Consider the following 20,459-nt stretch of genomic DNA (forward strand, 5'->3'; position numbering starts at 1 on the left):
GATGAAGTGGTGACTGCTATCAGAGAGCTATTGCTTTTCGACTGATGTTCACCTCATCTGAGGACCCTCGAGGAGGCTGGCAAACTGGCTGGATATATTCTGACTGTCTTCCCTCTTAAACATGTCACATTCTAAAACAAGGCAGCTAAGGAGCATGGGTCCGTGGATACCCTGGGGGAACTCGGTCAACATTCCACGATGGAACCAACAAACCAGGTTTCCACATCTGCCATTTGGGCTTCCCTAATAGCTCAGTCGGTAAAGAATCTGCCTGCAACGCAGGAGACCCAGGTTCAATTCCTGGGTTGGGAAGATCCCCTGGAGAAGGGATAGGCTACCCACTCCGGTATTCTTGGACTTCCCTTGTGGCTCAGCTGGTAAAGAATCCACCCAGGAGACCTGGGTTTGATTCCTGGGTTGGGAAGATCCCCTGAAGAAGGGAAAAGCTACCTACTCCAGGATACTCCAGTATTCTGGCCTGGAGAATCCCATGGACAGTCCATGGGGTTGCAAAGAGTCAGACACAACTGAGCAACTCTCCCTCACTTCACTTAGACTTGAAGCTATTTAAGCTCAAGGGCCCACTCCTCCCAGGTTCTCAAAGGGTGGTACCAGAGAGTCTGTCAGAACCACACAGAGCATTTGTTTAACAAAGGCCGTTCCCAGGCTCTCCCTTCACCGGCGCCTCCGGGAAGGGAACCGGCCTGACAACAGCTCCTCGCAGCCTCTTGTGCATGCTGGATTTGAGAATGCTGAATTTCTGTTGTCCAAGTGCCTACAACTGTCAATGTTTAGCACACAGAAGGTGCTTAAGACATTCTTTCTTAATAAATAGAAAGTGAAAGTGTTAGTTGCTCAGTTGTGTCTGACTCTTTGTGACCCCCATGGACTGTAGTCCACTAGGCTCCTCTGTCCACAAATTCTCCAGGCAAGAATACTGGAGCGGGTTGCCGTTCCCTTCTCCAGGGGATCTTCCCCACCCAGGGATCAAACCCGGGTCTCTAGCACTGCAGGCAGATTCTTTACCATCTGAGCCACCAGGGACACAATAACATTAAATAATATTAACAGAAAAAAGTTAAACACTAAGCAGAAATCATGAATGAGTGAATGAGCGAGACAGTCGTGTGTAGCTAGTTTCTTCTCTTCTCACTGCATTGTCCCTAATGGGGAACCAATCAACGTTTACTGAAGGAATTTTCCCCCAGTTCAAAAGCAATATATGATTGATGCTTAAAACTTAGAAAATAAGAAAAGCACCAAAGAAAAGACAAACAGTGATGACCATCTTGGATATATTTGTGTGAGGCCTTCTGGCTTTTTTAAAAATAATTTTATGTAGTTAGTTATCTTTGGCTAGACTGGGTCTTCATTGGCGTGTGCAGGCTTTCTCCAGTTGCGATGCTCAGGCTTCTCGTGATGGTGGCTTCTCACCTTGGAGACCACAGGCTCTAGGCAGCTGTGGCCTGAGCATAGTTGCCACACCGCATGTGGGGTCTTCCTGGACCATGGATCACACTGGTGTCCCTTGCACTGCAAGGCAGGCTCTTAACCGCTGGACCACCAGGGAAGTCCCTTTCTGGCTTTTTGTATGATGCATATCAGTGCGTGTTTACCAAAAATATCATCATGTTGTACACTGAATACTCTTTTCAGCCTGCTTTTTTTAACTTAGCAATGCATTATGAATATGTTCTCAGCTCAGGGATTCTTCCTCACCATAATTTTAAACGGCAGCAAGGTATTCTTTCAAACTGTGGTGCTGGAGAAGATGCTTGAGAGTCCCTTGAACTGCAAGGGGATCAAACCAGTCAGTACTAAAGGAGGTCAACCCTGAATATTAATTGGAAGGACTGATGCTGAAGCTGAAGCTCCAGTACTTTGGCCACCTGATGAGAAGAGCTGACTCATTGGAAAAGACCCTGATGTTAGGAAAGATTGAAGACAAGAGGAGAAGGGGACGACAGAGGATGAGATGATTGGATGGCATCACTGACTTGATGGACATGAGTTTGAGCAAACTCCGGAAGATAGTGAAGGACAGGGAAGCCTGGCATGCTGCAGTCCATGGGGTGCAAAGAGTCGGATGTGATTTAGCAACTGAACAATAAAATAATTTTAAATGGCAGCAAGGTATTCTATCTAGGCATACTACAGTTTATGTAATCCCTATGTAGTCATTGAACATTCCAGCTCAATAACTAATTTAAAATAAAATGTACATAAATACTCCAATCCACGTCTTCAGTGGACATCTGTACTTTTCTAAATTTCACAGCTGATTTCAATCAGCAGCCAAGACTGATGGCTACCACCATGAAAGGCTATTTCTAAGATGTTCTCTCAGGAAACCTCTGGAGTTGGAACACAAATAAGGAAAATTTCCATGCCTCAAGAATGTCAGCAAACCTGGCTTACAAGAACTTTGTTAATTCCAGGAGGCATAGCTCTGTCACAGATCATGAAAAGAAAGAACCTTTGTCTTCTTGTCATCATCAAAAGTGGACCAGTTTGACCCAGTGCCACCAAGAGGGTATCAGATTTATTTCTGGTAAACAACCACTTTGAGAACTATACAGTGATACTCTGCCAACTGGAATGATTTATTTTTATCATTTCTTTCCCTTTCGTTGCTTCGATTAGTTGCCAAGATGTGAAAGGAGGAGCTTGCTGCCTCTTAGGAGCTCAGATATAGAAGGGATTCCTGCAGATGTAAAGATCTAAAGATTAAAGAAAGCCCAGAGTTTATAAAAAATCATGTTGCAATTTACTTAATTTGATTTTTAGCCCAATACCCATACCAATGTCTTCTCCAATATGTATAACAAAAGTGAAAGTGAAGTCGCTCAGTAGTGTCCAACTCTTTGCGACCCCATGGACTGTAGCCTACCATGCTCCCCCGTCCATGGGATTTTTCCAGGCAAGAGTACTGGAGTGGGGTGCCATTGCCTTCTCCAGGGGATCTTCCCGACCCTGGGATCAAACCCCAGTCTCCCGCATTGCAGGCAGATAGATGCTTTATCTTCTGAGCCCCTGGGGAAGCCCCATGTATAACAAAGGGAAGGTCATTATTTAAAACGTTAAAACCTGGGAGTTCCTGGGTGGTCTAGTGGTTAGGATTCAGCGCTTTCATTGCTGTGGCCTGAGTTCAGTTCCTGGAAACAGATCCAGCAAGCCACACAGCATGGCCAAAACTCTTTTAGAAATAAAAAGTGAAAAACTGATTCAAAGGGAATTGGCAAGCTTCTTGAAGGCAGAGTCTCTCTTGGTTGCTTCATTCCCTGCAGCACCTATTCATATCTTGATCTCTAACATGCAGCTAATGTTTGTTAAATAAGTTAATGCCCGAAAGAATGAATGAGGGCATGGTCCTCTCCAAGCCATACAGTATAAATGATCGGAACTATTCAGTGTTCCTGCAGATTGGCCTTAATCTCCAAAGACCACCCAGCAATAACTCCCCCATGGCTGATAACTCAAAAAATGTAGTGTTTTTATTTGCCTCACAATTCAAAGGACAGAATCAAAACCCCACACAAATATGTCACCAGTCTCCCCCCAGGAGGTACTGTCAATTGATATAATAATAATAATGCAAGATGCTGCAAATAAGAGTTTATTTGCAGCCTTATGAACTGCAATTCAGGGGGCTACCCCAGCAGCTTAGTAGTAAAGAATCTACCTGTCAATACAGGAGACATGGGTTCGAGCCCTGATCCAGGAAGATCCCACGTGTCTCAGAGCAACTAACCCCATGCACCATAACTACTGGAGTCTGTGCTCTAGAGCCTGGGAGCCACCACTACTGAGCCCACGTGCTACAGTTCCTAAAGCCTGCTCACCCCAGAGCCCGCGCTGCCCGATAAGAGAAACCACTGCAAGAAGAAGCCCGTGCACCACAGCTGAAGGCTGGCCCCCACCCTCTGCAAGTAGAGAAAGCCCAGGCAGCAACAAGGAGGGCCCAGTACAGCCAAAAACAAAGAAAGAAATGCTTTTCTTTAAAAAATTACTGCAATTCAGGAGTCAGGGATTCAGGCTACTAAGAAAGTGTTCTGGGGAACAGAAAAAAGTTGCCTGGAGAGAATTACGATTGACTCTGATACAAATCAGGAAACATCTGTCCTTAAGGAATCACAGTCTGTTCTAGGTGGCTCAGATGGTAAAGAACCTGCCTGCAGTACAGGAGACCTGGGTTCGATCCCTGGGTGGGGAAGATCCCCTGGAGGAGGGCATGGAAACCCACTCCAGTTCTTGCCTGGAGAATCCCCGTGTAGCCTCCATGGGGTCGCAGAGAGTCAGACACGACTGAGCGACTAAGCTCAGCACAGGGGTCTGTAAGTAGACAGGCTGCCAGGAGCTTCGGGTAGATGTTCTGGATGACTCGATTAAGTCAAAGGTCAGATTCCATCCAGGGTGAGACGTCCTCAGGCCACCCTCTTTGGTGGCCTCCCGTTCCATTTCAAAGATCTCTCTTAGCAATACCAACTCCATTTTGATCTTCCTTTCCCAGTACCCAATTAGCCAAATGAAAAGTCTCAGTATTCCTTATCACTTTCGGGGCACAAGGGCCATCTGCAAGGTCACACTAATTCATTTGCCACAGAGACAGTGGCAGGTGGGGAAAAAGCCTCCTTTAGTGTCAAGTCGCGTCGTCCATGCCGTTCCCAGGCACTCAGCTCCATGAGGCTGGCTGCAACCTCTGGGCTGACCACTGTTCTCCATCTTCCTTCACTTAAGTGCATTGTCCCAAGCAGAGCTGCAGCCCGGCTTACCAGGAGCCTCTGTCCATGGAATTCTCCAGGCAAGAATACTGGAGTGGGTTGCCATTTCCTTCTCCAGGGGATCATCCTGACCCAGGAATCAAACCTGGGTCTCCTGCATTGCAGGCAGATTCTTTACCATCTGAGCTACAAGTAATTGTGGAAAAAATATATATATACACACACATATATAATCTTTTTCTTTATCATATAATTTCTTTTTCACACCAAACTCCTACAAAGCCTTCACTGTTCTCACATTTTTACTTGCACCAAATATACATATTGCTTTTTTCCTAAAAGGAAGCAGTACTCATTTCTTTCTTGTTTACCAGTGTATCCTGAGAGTTGACTTTTAAAACCATAAATCTGGCTTCTCTGTGACCTTCCAGATGAGGAGACAGGTTGAGACACACCAGCTGTGGCCCCTCCCTCTGCAGGCCAGCTCCTTTGAAAAGGGCCTGGTTTTGACAAGAACCGTTTCCCAGCTTTCAGAAGCCATGATGAAGCTCTGCTCCGCTATTCTGGGCCAACACTCAAGAAGGAGATGAAAATAAGAATTAAAATTCCATAACGAAGAATGACCCAGCTTGGGACTTCCTGGAGGTCGTGTGTTGAGAATCTGCCTTCCAACGCAGGGGCCCCAAGTTCAATCCCTGGTCAGGGAACTAAGATTCCACATCCTTTGGGGACAACCAAGCCTGAATACCACACTGGAGAAGCCACAGCGAAGACTCAGTACAGCAACAAAAACACAAACAAACAAACAAAACAGAATGACTCGGGTTTGTGCTCCTCCTGCCTCTGTAGAAAGACTATATAGAGAAACGATCTAGAGAAAGAGAGGAACCACTCAAGTTCATGGCACACTGCCTTGATGCTAACTTGGTCAAACCCGCCTCAGGCATTCAGTCACATGACCTGTATGATTCCTGCCCCCATTCTCCAGGTGAGGAAACTGAGGCACTGAGCTGGTGAGTGGCCAGGCAGTGGAGCTGCAGAGCCCGGCACTACCATCACAGCCCCAGCAGATAACGACCAAACCACAGGGATCCAAGGGACCCCAGGGACGCCTCCCCACTCACCTCTATCCCCCATCCCCAGCTCCCCGTCCTCACCCACCACCACCCTAGTCCCCAGAGTCCCCCCTGCAGGATCACCAAACAGAAGCAAGCAGGGAGCTGCAGATCACTTCCTCACATCTGAAAGGCCCCCAGCATACATTGTCTACCGTGGTCACTGGTCTCAATTCACAGGCGGCACTTTTATCCAATCAGCAAACAGAAGGATGCTTTGCATCGATCATTTGCTCATTCCTGTCGTCATTACCATCTCCCAGAACAGGGCACCCACTGAATGGCATGACCTGTCTCTGAACCGACCCAGACCCAGAAAGAAAAAGGGACATTGATAAGAAGAGACTTGGGTGGGGCCGTCTTTGGTGGTCCCGTGGTTAGCACTCCACACTTCCCAGTGCAGGGGAAATGAGTTTGAGCCCTGGTCGGGGAACTAAGATCTCACATGCCACCCAGCACGGCCCAAAATACTAAATAAATAAATAATCTATTTATTTATTAAAAAAAAAAAAAAAAAAAAGACAAAGATCCACTCTAGCCCAGAGGCGAAGTTCTCCTGGGTCTGTGGTGGCAAATGCCAAACCTGCCTGGGGAACCATCAGGGCTGAGAAGGAACCAGGGCCAGCTGCAGAGAGCACTGGGGGGTGGGGGTCCCCAGAGGATCCTGAGACTGGCTCCCCCGCCAGGCTCTGTGACAAGAACAAGAAACTGTACCTGTCTAAGCCCCGAAACACAAGGAGCCCAGATTAATGCATCACTCAGAAGTCAGTTCATGAGTCAGTCTCATAATACTCTGATTCATGCTTGCTTGTGTGAGCGGTGACACGGAGGTTTGAATGGCGAAAGCTCTAGAAAAAAAAGTGATGCCAAGGCCAGAGACGGAATTGACACCATGAGGAGATGGCGCCCCCCAGTGTCAAGATGATGCCTCGGAAACCTAGATCAGGCCGAGCAACACCCGTGACCTTGAGGTGATGCTTCAAGACAGGCGCAACCACCCGCTGGGCCCGGAGAGGCCCCGGGAAGATGCCTGTGGCCAGGGAGGGGGACCGCTTCCCGCAGTACCTGGTTCTCCTCAGTCACCGTCCGGATCCCCGTTGGGTGCTGCGGACCTAAAGCAACCTTCTCCAAAGACTCGAAAATACCACCAGGCCGTATTTATGATTGTTGGTTTGTTTTTATGGTTTTGCCATACATTCACATGAGTCAGCCGTGGGTGTACATGTGTTCCCCATCCTGACCCTCCCTCCCACCTCATTTCCTCTGTAGTAGATGCATCGGATCCCAAGGATAAAAAGTTTAAAATCATACGGCCGCAGCACCTGGGGTCTCATTGTCCACTTTCTGCAACACTTTTTCTTGCCCAAAGCCAAGTCAATTCCAGCCCAGGAGCCTCTGCCAATTGACAGGACTCCTCTCAGACCCCCTTCAACGCCATAGACATGCGTAGAGAGCTGCCAGAGGCACGTTCCCATTCTCAAGGTTTAAGTGGAAAAACAAGCTACATATGGAGTTCTAAATTGGGGCTGCCAACCTGGGCCCTCGAGACAGCAAGTGGCTCTGGTCTGCTGTAAAGGATCCATGTACAGTTCTCAAAATAAACTCGGAGGGGAAAAGAACTAAAAGAAAGAGAAAACTGATGCGAAGTTCAGTCCAAGATAAACATCCGAAGACGCAGACATTTCCTAGGTTCTTTCAGTGTAACAAATTCATGGGCACAATCTTAACACCCTTTGCTCCGAAGATACCATCCTTAGATACATTGTGCAAAACTGAAGAACATGCTCCCTGGGCTGGGGGAGGCTAGTTGAAGTTAACCTGGGGAAGAAAACGTAGAAATCCTTTGGTCTAACTTTGGAGCCGGGTCCTTCCTGGAACTCATCAACTTGAACTTCACCCTACAGGTCAGAAGCCGAGCATTGTCAGAAGCTAGAGTGGACGGGTCTCTCCTTCATGCGGCAAATCATTAAGGGACAGGATCGTGTCATCCCCTCTTTTTTCCTTCGGATTATGATAGCAACACATGCTCATTATAGAAAAACCAGAGAATGTAGTCTGGAATTTTTCCCTCGGTGTCATAAATGTTTCTATGCCACTAAACACTTTTTAAAAATCTCGTGGTAATGGTTTTACAGTGTTCCATTTTAAAAACCATTTTCTTATGCTCAGACATTTGTTTCCAATTTTTTGTCATTTTAAACTGAGCGCAGTGAATGTGTTGCCTATTAACCTTCATCCAGACTTCTGAGTTCTAGAAGGTTCTTTCTTGGGTCAAGGGGAAAAATCACTTCATTTTTTTTTACACATGTGCAATTGAGGGTCTCGGGACACCTTGCTGTTGTCTTTCATGCCAGCATACAGTGCCTTTGCAGAGAAAATAAAATGGTGAGAAATGTTTGTTTTGAATTGAAAGTCAGCATGAAACAAAAAAGCTGAGATTTGATGTCTAGGTTTCACTACCCCCTAGAGCCCCGGACTGTGACCTTGGGCAAGTCCTCAGCTGTTAAAATAACGATCTTAAATTTAAGTTTGTACAGGAGGAAAGAGCCTAAAAGTAAAGTGCTAAGTCGTTTCCCTTCTTCTACGGGACAAAATTCTTTTGTTCTTTCAAATTCTCTACTCTTGCACAGAAGAAGGTTTGACAGTGCCACAGTTGGGAAATTGCTGTCAGATGGTACCTGGTGGGGGCTTCCCGGGTGGTGCCAGTGGTAAAGAACCTGCCTGCCATTGCAGGAGACGGAAGAGACTCGAGTTTGATCCCTGGGTTAGGAAGATGCCCTAGAGGAGGGCATGGCAACCCACTCCAGTATTCTTGCCCGGAGAATCCCATGGAGAGAGGAGCCTGGAGGGCTACAGTCCATAGGGTCGCAAAGCATCAGACACGATTGAAGTGACTTAGCACCCATGGTACCTGGTAAGAATTTGCTTCTAAGGCCCTAGTCGGTCACTGCTGGGCTTTGCCTGCTGTGAGAATTCAGCAGACAGCCAGGAATCTAAGAGCAGTGTAGGGCAGTTTGGCTGCAGAGGCATCATGTTCAGAGCTCTTTCTGTGTTCCTCCACTTGTCCACATCACCAAGATGGAAGCAGCATACACTGGCATCAAAATCCCATGCCGAGGCTGGGACTTCCCTGGCAGTCCAGTGGTTGGGACTTCGAGCTTCCAATGCAGGGAGCGTGGGTTCAATCCCTGGTTGGGGAACTAGGATCCCACATGCTTCACATGGCAAAAAAAAAAAAAAAAAAAAATCCGATGCCCAGAAGTACATCCTGAGAGCCAGAGCTGCCATTTCCTAGACGAGCTGCCTAAACAGGATCCAGAGAGTTTCAGCACATATAAAGTAGGGGAGGGGTACCAGACTCCCTTCATCTTAGAGTTATCCTGAACCTCAAAATAAAAATGAAACTATACACGTGCAGCCACTTGATAAACCCTTACATTCAAATGACCACAAACTACTATTTTAGCAACATGCAAAGGGCTGAAGTGAGACGGGGTAAATGCAAAGGAGACAGAGGGAACCTCCCTGTTGCTATGCAACCTTATAGCTTGCTTATAATTAATTACCAATGCCATAACTCAGAGTTTTCCAAATATAGTTAGTCCCAGAACTTTTGACTTGAAGTACAGCTAATAAAATCCACATGTTAGAAAACACGGGCTTGGGGCTTGGTTCCAGGTAGAACATAAGACCTGCGAAGACAAGCACCTTGTCCTGTACCCTGTTGTACCTCCAGGCATAGAAGAGCTGCCTGCACTTAATGCTGTTGCTGTTGTTGAGTCCCTCAGTCATATTCGACTCTTTGTGACCACATGGACTGTAGCCCACCGGGCTCCACTGTCCATGGGATTCTTCAGCAAGAATCCTGGAGTGGATTGCCATTTCCTTCTGAAGGGGATTTTCCTGACCTGGGAATCGAACTCGTGTCTCCTGCATGGGCAGGCAGATTCTTTACCACTGAGTCATAGGTGCTCAATAAAACGTTCTGCATAATGAATACACATTCCCTTAGACTTATTTGAAAACAGCCTCCCAGAGAATTTGCAGAGGGAAGTAAAACAAGGGTTTTTATGCACTGCTAGTGAAAGTGTAAAGTGGTTAAAAGTTTTGAAAAGAGCATGCCCTCATTCATCAAAGACTTTTAAAATTACTTACTTCCTTATTCGGATGCATCAGGTCTTAGTTGCAGCATGCAGGATCTTTGGCCTGGGGGACTAGTTGAGGCATTCGAACTCTTAGCTGCTGCACATGGGATCTAATACCTTGATCAAATCCAGGACCTTTGCATCAAGAGTGCATGGTCCTAGCCATTGGACCACGAGGAAATTCCCTCATCAAAGACTTTGAAAGTGTTCATACCCTCTCACCAAGTTGTGCCATCTCTGGAAATCTACTTGGAAGTTATCCTAAGTATGAAGAAAAAAAAGTTTGTGTCTAAAGATGCTCAGGAGATGAAGTACTGTTTTAAAAGGGCAGGGGGAGGGGGGGAAGGCAACCATCTGAATTATGTTCAAAAGTTATTGAATCACAGAATATCCACTTGATGGGTGACTCTGCACATTAAAATTATGTTTATGAAAATCTTATAACTAAGAAATACGATTATATCGTGCTGGAAGCATGTATTTATGAATCATATATAACTTAGTACACTTTTTTCTTGTATTAAGGAAAAAGGCAAGATACTAAATTATACAGATTGTGAGTCCGTATATGTGATAAAAACAAAAGCAAAAGAAAGAGCATTATTGAGTGCTAGTCGGTCAGAAAATTGTTCTATATCTTGTTCATTTTTCCTAACAGCCTGTAAGGTAGATTAGTAATACTCACAGATAACAACACTGAAACACAGAGAAATTATATAATTGAGTCAAGATCAGTGAAAGGACTGGGATTCTAGCCTGGGCAGTTCAGGCTACTCTCTGAAAAAATAATGGGAGACAACACACTAAAATATTGACAATGGCTGCCCTCAGGTGGTCCAAAAGAGGGCAATCACATGCCTTCTACTTTTCTGCATTTTAACAAGTTTTTTCTAATGATGAGAAAACTGCATTCATCATTAAAATTAAGGACTTTTAATGTAAATTAATGACTTAGTAATTATATAATTATAATAACTATAATAGCTATATAATTCATATATAATAATATATAACATAATATATATTATATAATAGATATATAATTATAATAATTATAATAAAACTGAGCAGAAAAACACCTTAATTGACCATAGGGCCCCATTACTGCAACCCGGAAACTCCAACCATGCTCCGACTGCAAACTCTTCCTTACAGAAAAGAAAAATGACCAGTCCAAGTTGGAGAGACCTGGGTTCGATCCCTGGGTCGGGAAGATCCCCTGGAGAAGGAAATGGCAACCCACTCCAGTACTCTTGCCTGGAGAATACCATGGAGGGAGGAGCCTGGTGGGCTACAGTCCATGGGGTCGCAGAGTTGGACAAGACTGAGCGACTTCACTTCACTTCAAGTTCGATGCATGAAACAGGGCACTCAAAGCCAGTGCGCCGGGACAATCCAGAGGGATGGGATGGGGAGGGAGGCGGGAGGGGGTGTTCGGGATGGGGGACACGCGTACACCTACGGCTGACTCATGTCAATGTCGGGCAAAACCACCACAATATTTTAAAGTAATTAGCCTACAAATAAAATAAATTAATTAATTTTAAAAATAGTGTTCTATTTATGGGGGAAATTGGTTGAAAATAGGTTGTTTTTATGAATGCAGAGAAACTAGCCAAAGCTAGTGTTGGGTTCTCAGTTTCAATGTCACACTTTACTCAAACACCAGTTCTACTTTTAGGTCTGCTGCTGCTGCTGCTGCTGCTGAGTCTCTTCAGTCGTGTCCGACTCTGTGCGACCCCAGAGATGGCAGCCCACCAGGCTCCCCCGTCCCTGGGATTCTCCAGGCAAGAACACTGGAGTGGGTTGCCATTTCCTTCTCCAATGCATGGAAGTGAAATATGAAAGTGAAGTCGTTCAGTCGTGTCTGACTCCTAGCGACCCCACGGACTGCAGCCTCAGCTAATTACTCTGCCCTACCCAGAAGGAAGTACTTAATCACCAGAACCTCACGCGTCCGCACAAACCAAGGGGGTCAATGTTGTACTCAGGAAGATGGGGTGGACTGGGGATCGCGGTCAGCAGGAGCAGTCACGGCCCAAGTATTAGGCGTGTAGGGTCCGCTGCCTGAGCCGCAAAGCTGCGTATACAGCATACGCAGAGTGCAAGGACCTGTACTTGATACACACTTTGGCCTGGAAGGAAGAAAGAGTAAACATGCTAATTATGCTAGTGACGAATGTGAAACAGAACAAACGCCACCCTACTAAGCCAAATGGAAAGTTAAAGCTAGGCGCAATAACTCTATTCTACACTAAGGGCCACGAGGTAACTCAACAATCTCCTCTCCAGGTGCTATCCGAGCCCTCTAGCCCCCACCGCCACCAGCTCTGAGGACCACTCGCTTCTGAGGACTACAACTCCCAGCCTGAGCGAGATCCCCGCGCAGGCGGCCTGACGACCTACGCCTACATTTCCCAGCAGGCCGAGCGGCTACGCTGACGCACGCGTGCGCTCTCGGTCTCTCTCGCCGACTCGGATTTGACCTACGGCCGCCAGGAGAAGATGGCCGCGCTAGCAGTGTCCGGGCTGTCCCAGCAGGTGAGAGGACGGAGGTCCTGAAAGCCAGCGGGAAGAGCCCTCCTGGAGTGACCAGCACTGGACCCCCTAGTCCCACAGTTCCAGGCCACACCTGGGGAGCGTAGCGGCCATTCAAGGTCGTGCGGCCGGGAGAGTGGGGGCGACGCTGGGCGGCCCTGTTTCCCCCCGACCCCTCCTTTCCACGGGATGCGCGCGGGACACAGTGGACGCTGGACGCTCGTTTCTAACCTTGGCGCCCTCCGAGCACTGACCCGGGAAGGAGCTGGTTGAGAGACCCAGGAGAAGGGGGATCTATCTTTGTCGTTGTGATTAAAAGACTATTAGTATTACTGGGTCAACAGTAATAGTAAAGAATATTTGTAAAACATGTTTTACATTTTTTATGAAGAAAATGAGGTTGAAAAGTTTAAATGACTCGTTTTTGACTGAGTAAGGGGTAGAACTGAGATTCGAACCCACAGAGTCACAGACAAACTTGTGCTCTTCATGTTATACGATGCTTTATGTATATATATCATGACACCTTGCACCTTCCGTAAGTTTTCCCTAGGTGTTATATAAAGTCCTTTAACCCTCTCAGCTGTATAGTACACTCTGGATTATTTGAAGGTGACCTATACCCTTGCGGGTGCTTTTTAAACTCTAGATTCCAACTGTTGATAGACAAGATACCATTTTAACAATGTCAAGGTTAGTATCTTAGTAGGCAAGATACTGGGGCCTGTTCTCACATAAAACTGCCGGAGTAGCCAGAGAATTCATCTTCAGATACCTTTTGAAGTCTTAAGGTACCTCTCTAGAAGATAATGCCTGGAATCGTCCCACTTGTTACTGGAATCGTCCCACTTGTTACTGGAATCATGCTCCGCGGTGGTAACATAAATGCTGAAAATCTTGTCAGTTTTTTTGTTTTGTTTTGTTTTTAAGACTTACTTCCTGAAACTTGGACTTCCCTGGTGGCTCAGTGGTAAAGAACCCGCCTGCCAATGCAGGAGACATGGGTTCCATCCCTGGGTGGGGAAGATCCCCTGGAAAAGGGAACGCTTACCCACACCAGTATTCTCACAGGGGGGAAATCCCAGGGACAGAGGCACCTTGTGGGCCACAGTCCATGGGGTCACAGAAGAGCCACACACAACTGGGCAACTAAACATTTTCTCAGATTTAGTGTTTCCTCTCCCATACTCGTGTGCCAGCCTCGCGGTGGGAGGGGAGTTTTCCCGCTCCGCCTGGAATGACTCTTCAGTGGGGAAATTTACTCCTGGGTGATGAAGAGCAGCTCAGCCTCATATAATCTATGTGATGATATAAGGAAACGTAAGAAGTGAACCATTTACTTTTTTTTACTATCAGTAATCTCATTCAGTCTTTCTCTTTGTGTTCAAGGTGCGATGCTTCAGTACATCTGTGGTCAGGCCGTTTGCCAAGCTTGTGAGGGTATGTCAGCTTATTTTTCTGTAATCGTAAAGCAAATAAATGTATGTGGTTTCAGACAACAGTAGATTTAGGTGTGGATTTTGTACAGTTAACACTTACATCTTTCTGCATGATTTGTGGTCCCCAGATATGCTGGGGAGTGGGGGAGCTAGGGAACAGAAGAGTGTTGAATGCCTGCCATGGAAAAGGCCCACGAAAAAACCTTTTAAGTTGGAGAATTTCTTAAAACACAGTAACAGTGATGGGGGGTAGCCAGTCTTCCCATTTTACAAAAGAGGAGGGGTTATTCAGCTTAGTCTTTGAGACAGAAACTAAATCTTGCTCATTAAAAACCTAAGCTTTTCCAGTACAATCATACAGTACCACTAAGCATATGTAGTCATACATGATGATAATGTAAAAAGCCTGTGATTCGCTGTAAAAAATAATTCAAGCATCAGGCACTTAGTAAATTGCTAAAGGGCTCCATTAAACTGAACATTTATGTAAGGGAAATTTGCAGTATTGCTATGAAATGTATAAAATCGTGCTTGTATGTGTCTCATAAACACCTGTTTTCCAGCTCTAACATGTTCAAAACTGCCTTCTATCCGTGTTTAACACCACCTAAACTTGGAACTAAGTAGTTACTGAATTCAAAGGAATCCTGTTTATCTCAAAATTAGCACGGTTGAATTTTCTGTAGAATGGAAAGGGACTTTAGACACCGTGTTTTCTAAGCCCCTCATTTTAAGAAGAGGAACTGAAAGCTCATAGATGGAGTGACAAGGCCAAGGAAACATCCCTTATTGGTTTGAGAATTGTCATTCAGGGTAGCATTTTATAATGATTTTAAAATTATAAGTATTTCTGCTTTTGATACCATGATATTGTCTTAACTGATTTTCCTTTTCTCTTCTTCCCTAACTCCACCGTTGTTTTTTTTTTTTAAGCCACCTGTTCAGATATATGGCATCGAAGGTCGCTATGCCACAGCTCTTTATTCTGCTGCATCTAAACAGAATAAACTGGAGCAAGTAGAAAAGGAATTGTTGCGAGTAGGAGTAAGTAGCTTTCCTGTTCATCACTTGTTAAGTTCTCATTGTATAGTTTTCCTTAGATCTTTGACTGTGCATCCTTAATGGAGTATATCCTAAGGGGAAAAGAATTGCAAACAAAGGAAAAGAAGAAGACATTTCCCGTAATCATGTTGATAGTTATAATACTGGGTAAAATTGTTCTGAACCTATTTATAATAGGTACATGTAAGAATGTTAATGTTAGGAACCGAGATTTGGGGCTCAAGAGAAGAAATAGAAAATCTAAATTTAAGAAACAACGGCCGTTTCAAAGGAGGGTTAAAAATTACCTTGAGAATTTATGCTTGTATTACTTGGTATTTCCAAAATAGGCTTCAGGATATATTATGATCTTGTTTTACTGGGAATTTATTTTCCTTTTGAAGTCTTTTCCTCAGTATCAGTTGTTATTTTATTCCCAAGATGTGACGGAAAGTGAGCAGAGCCCACTGGACAGCGCATTAGCAAAGGTGCCCGAGGTGCAGGACGATAGCAGAACTGACGGAGGAAGCCCAGGAGACTGCAGGGGAAGCTGATTTTTATCTATTTTTGTAAACATGAAGAGTACATGAACTAACAGAAGCCTGCAGTGTGGCTTAAATAGGAGAATCGCCACTGCAGGTTCCCTGGGTCGTCTAATAGTTAACAAGTTGCTCCGGGTTTTGTCGCTTCCCCTTCCTTTCTAGTCGCCACCCCGAGTTTGTTTTTGTTGTGCGTTTTTAGTCTTAGAAGGCGGAAAGCCCTCACAGACCAGCTGTATGGAGCAATATACTTGGGCGTTTTGTGCATTGTTTCATTTTGAGCTTTTGTGGGAGCTTCTGTCCTAATGCTCAGTAACTCTAGCTCTGAATCCCTCCCTCTGTCCAGTTATCCAGTGAGCTCGGTCTTCGTTGGTACCTGTTAGGATCCTCGCAGACCCAGAAGCCTGACTTGGAGATACTTCTGGGCTGGGGTAGCTGGAGTCTTCAGGGTCGCACAGGCTTTTGGGGAGATGATGGTTCCTGCCCTCTGCTGTCGCACACACCCCTCCTAAACCTGTGGTGTTCACAAGCGAGACAGTGCCAGGCTTGTGGGCCTTAGAATGGGGTTTAATTAAAACTGAAGTCCGTTAAGCTGTGGAGACATACAAAGGAGCCAACCTTAAGACTCTTTATGAAACAAAATCAGCCATTTTTCCGCACCAAGGGGAAAAGGTGATGCTGCCAAGGTGTCGCTAATGGTCTGTGGATGACGCAGCAGAAGCGGTTAGAGACCTGAAACCCGGATAGCTCCGACTTCAGAAAGCCTGTCATTTGTATAAGCCAGCAGTTTGTATGCGAAAACCTTGTTTGGGGGGGTGGTCACTCGAGTTGAGGTTATAGCATTAGATGGCAGTGTAGGCACGTAGCTAGGATCAGAGGCAGAAATTGTCCAGGAGCCCAGGAGAGGGGTTGATTGGAAGGTTAGTGGAGGTGTGTGACAAGAGATACCCACGTGGAAACAGCGGTTGGTTTGCTGGAGTTCTGGCTTGACGCTGAGGGGAGCAGACTGCTGGAAGCTGCCCGTGGTCCCAGGCCTGATGTTTGTGATGTAGTGTGACGGCGACAGTCATCTCTCTCGTGGTCGTGGCACTCTGATTTGTTTGGCCGTTGTTCCTCCCTGGAAGCACCGGAGTTCCCACCCAGCGCTGGGTTGATTTTCACAAGCTCTGGGCAGCTGGCCGGAATCCGGAACAGCCTTAGAAGGAGAGGCCCCTGAGGGAAAGGCCGAGGGGCCGCCTGCACTCGGTGCATCTCGTTAGGTCTGCATTGTGTGTGGGCATCACTGGCATCCTCTTAGCAGGGGAAAAACCAGAGTAATACCCACAGTGGATAATTACAATACGCCGCAGATCCAGTCTCGTGGCTGCTTAGTTTTTTAAAAATTATCTCTCCTGAAAAGCAAAAATGAACTTCATTAGAATGGTCTTAAATATTTTCACAAAATACTGTATCCTGTGTAAAATTATCTGTGGTGCATTCTTAAAGGCAAAAATTTATTTGACTAAACTTTCCTAATTTTATTCGTGAAATACATGATTCATCAGAAAGTGTGTGTACAGCAGCTGGGATCATTTATGTTCTAAAGAGTCTAAGAAAATTATTTTTGGTCCTTTTAGCAAATCTTGAAGGAACCCAAAATGGCTGCTTCTCTTATGAATCCCTATGTAAAGCGTTCAGTTAAAGTGAAAAGCCTAAATGACATGACAGCAAAGGAGAAATTCTCTCCTCTCACGTCCAACCTGATCAGTAAGTATTAGTTCTTTCATTGAAGTCTCTGAAAATTCTGCTCCTGAAACTGTGATCCCTAGACAAGGAACACCACCAGCCTTTGGCAGTGTAGAATCTCATTGCCCCAACCTGCTAAATCAGAATCTGCATCTTCACTGGCTCCCCGAGTGAGTTGCTTGCACGGATAGTTGGGGGAGCACTGTCTAAAGGGTATTAAGATGCAGGAATGTCTCAGTGCAGTTTCACCCCTTGGAGGAGGCCAGTGGGATTCCTACCAAGAAAGTGGTTTATAGCCAGTGGCTGTGTCTCTGTCCTTAAAGACATTTGCATTCTTTGGTACATTTTAATTGTTTTTCAAATCCCTTGATCACTCAGAATCCAAAGAAAATGTGTAGTGAATATAAGTATGTTAATTTGGGGATTCGTGGCATAAACCTGAAAAATCAGATTTCAAGCTCTGATGAAGAAATCTATTGCAGATTCATTTAAGACACACACCCCTTTACAAATTTAAGTCCTTGTTGGTGCAGTCTTTTTTTTTAAAAAAAATTTGAATATTCTTTTTACGTAACAGGTTGCAGCAGCTTCTCCATCCACATCCTTAACTGACATTGAATATAGTATTTTAAGGCCACATCAGTTTGCGTTTGAGGTGCATATACTGCTTGTTGACTATGACTTAAGTGAAAAACATTCACTTTCCCAGATTTGCTTGCTGAAAACGGTCGCTTGAATAATACTCCTGCGGTGATTTCCGCATTTTCTACCATGATGAGTGTCCACCGTGGAGAAGTACCATGCACAGTTACCACTGCATCTGTAAGTAATGAGTTGTTGCCACTGCATTTGTCTTGACTTTCCATTTTGTAGAACAAAAAGAAAAAGGCTAAAATCAAGAAATCGGGGAGCCTGGCATGCTGCAGTCCATGGGGTTGCAGAGAGTCAGACACAACTGAGCAACTGAACTGAACTGACTTGTCAGTTGGGAGGTCTCTTCATTTATACCAGCTTCTGTGAACATGGCACCCCGCTCCAGTACTCTGGCCTGGAAAATCCCATGGACAGAGGAGCCTGATAGGCCACAGTCCCTGGGGTCACAAAGAGTTGGACACGACTGAGCAACTTCACTTCACTTCTGTGAACCTCTGCTTTGCAAGGCCCGGCAGGTGTCTCCCTGGTGCTTCCCTAACCAGCAGTTATTCGTAAAGACTGTAGGTTGGGTTAAAATGTGTCAGGAAATACTGGTTTATATTCCAGTACAGGTTTGAATTATTTTTTAAACATCATGCTAAGTAGTTTACTGAAATGTAATCTGTTAATCTTTTGTGGTGATGAAGCAGAGGGTATAAGGCGAATGGGTCCCATTGGTCTTACGGACTTGCTGAAGTAGAGTATAATAATAGTCACCATGTATTGAAACAATGTGCTGGGCACTTTATAATTTTTTTTCTTAATGTCAATGGTCTGCGTGAAGCAGAAGTGTTGTTACCCTTGTTTTACTAATGAGGAAACTGAGGCCCAGGGAAAGTAAGCTGCTTGCTGGAGGTCACAGAAGGTGGAGCTGGGATTTGAACCGCAGTCCTGTCTCCCAGTAGTCCATGTTCCTTAAGTGGCACTACCTCCCTGGAATTAGTTTCATTGTTGTCCAGTGTATAGTGGAATACATTGTATTTCCATTGTATTCTCTTTGCATTGTAGTTCATTGTAGGAGAACAGTCTGTTGGGCTTAGTTACCTACCAAGCATGGTTGAGTTACTTGGGGTATGCAGCACCTGATCTTACTTAGATGAGTGTTTCTAGTGCTTAAGAGATTTTAACTCTCCAAAAGAGCAGAACCGATGGTGCTCTTGTGAGGCAGGCTTTCACATGCCCGAGACCAGCACTGATGAGTGACTCTTGGGGTGTGACTCCAGAATGGGTCCCCAGATACCGAACACAGGAATTCACACGGCCTGTCTTGGTGAAATGTTCTCAGAGGGATATTTTTCTCTCCTCCTACTTTATCTGAATTTAAGGATGTTTTGTCCTTTTCTAGCCTTTAGATGAAGCCACTCTGACTGAATTGAAAACAGTCCTGAAGAGCTTCCTGAGTAAAGGCCAGGTTTTGAAATTGGAAGTTAAGGTAGGTTTTTAATTGTGTACAGTACGTTTCCTCGGGTTTGGCACTTAAAATGGAGTGGAAAGGGAGAGCAGATTGTGTAAAACTTTGCCTGTAGTAGAACCTTTCTGTTTATTTTCAATATAGATGATTACTGAGTCCATTCACAATTTGGCTTCTTTTTCCAGATGTAATTATTACATGTTACAATTCCATAGCACATAGACTTTTCAGAGCACTTTTTTTATCTTGCTTTTTCATTAATGAAATGTCAGAGTATTTTCACATTTCCAACCTATTTTCTTTCCTAGATTGATCCATCAATCATGGGTGGAATGATCGTCCGTATTGGAGAGAAATACGTAGATATGTCTGCAAAAACCAAGATTCAGAAGCTGAGCAGAGCAATGCGGGAGATTCTGTAAAAGTGTTGATTTTCTGAAAGTGAGAATTCTTAAACTTGGAGCGACAATAAAACGCTTCCTGAACAGGATATACTACGTTTATTGTCTTTTAAAGGGGAAATACAGGGAGCCTAATTTTTTATTTCTTTCTCTCAGGAGCCCCTTAAAGGTTAAAATGCCCTTTGAAATTTAGTTTTTGTCAGTTATTCTTAGAAATCGGAAGCTTATATATCCCTTAGGAAAAAACGGCCTCATAGCAGGCGCTATTGAGTGCTTCACTATCTCACCTCACCCCTCTGTCTCTGAGTCCAGAGCCTGAGCAGGGGCTGAGCCTGCAGGTGAAGTTAGGTTGTCATCTCTTGAGTTTTTCGCTGTTGGTTTCATCTCAAGTCAGAGCTGGAAGTGGCCTCAGCCCATGCTGGTCAAACGCCGGCCACTGCTCCTGCTCTGCCACTTCGTGCTGCTCATAGCCTCTGCAGCATGTGGGCCGTGCCCCCAAGGCCATGTGCCCGCCACCTGCCCAGGCTGCTTAGCCCTCCAAACAGGGCCGGTTTGTGCTCACCGAGTATTATAACAGGTCCGTATGTCCAGCCTGTGCGTTCTGACTTGAGCCGAAAGTGATCCATCCTGCTCTCCACTCTCCATGTAATTCTAAGTTTAGTGGCGGTAATGTCTATAAAAGCTTCCAGAG

At 45.3% G+C, this 20,459-nt stretch overlaps 1 protein-coding gene and 1 non-coding gene across 2 annotated transcripts; both read left to right on the plus strand.

Moving 5' to 3' along the window:
* Positions 241-312, plus strand: TRNAC-GCA. Its single transcript has one exon. It is a non-coding gene; the product is annotated as a tRNA-Cys (tRNA).
* Positions 12,404-19,857, plus strand: ATP5O (ATP synthase, H+ transporting, mitochondrial F1 complex, O subunit). Its single transcript, XM_005674665.3, has 7 exons — positions 12,404-12,522; positions 13,909-13,959; positions 14,892-15,002; positions 17,155-17,284; positions 17,973-18,085; positions 19,302-19,388; positions 19,676-19,857. The coding sequence occupies exons 1-7, from the start codon at positions 12,487-12,489 to the stop codon at positions 19,787-19,789; spliced, it is 642 nt and encodes a 213-aa protein (XP_005674722.1). The 5' UTR covers positions 12,404-12,486; the 3' UTR covers positions 19,790-19,857.

Source organism: Capra hircus, chromosome 1 (genome assembly GCF_001704415.2).
Source record: "Capra hircus breed San Clemente chromosome 1, ASM170441v1, whole genome shotgun sequence".
NCBI lineage: Eukaryota > Metazoa > Chordata > Mammalia > Artiodactyla > Bovidae > Capra > Capra hircus.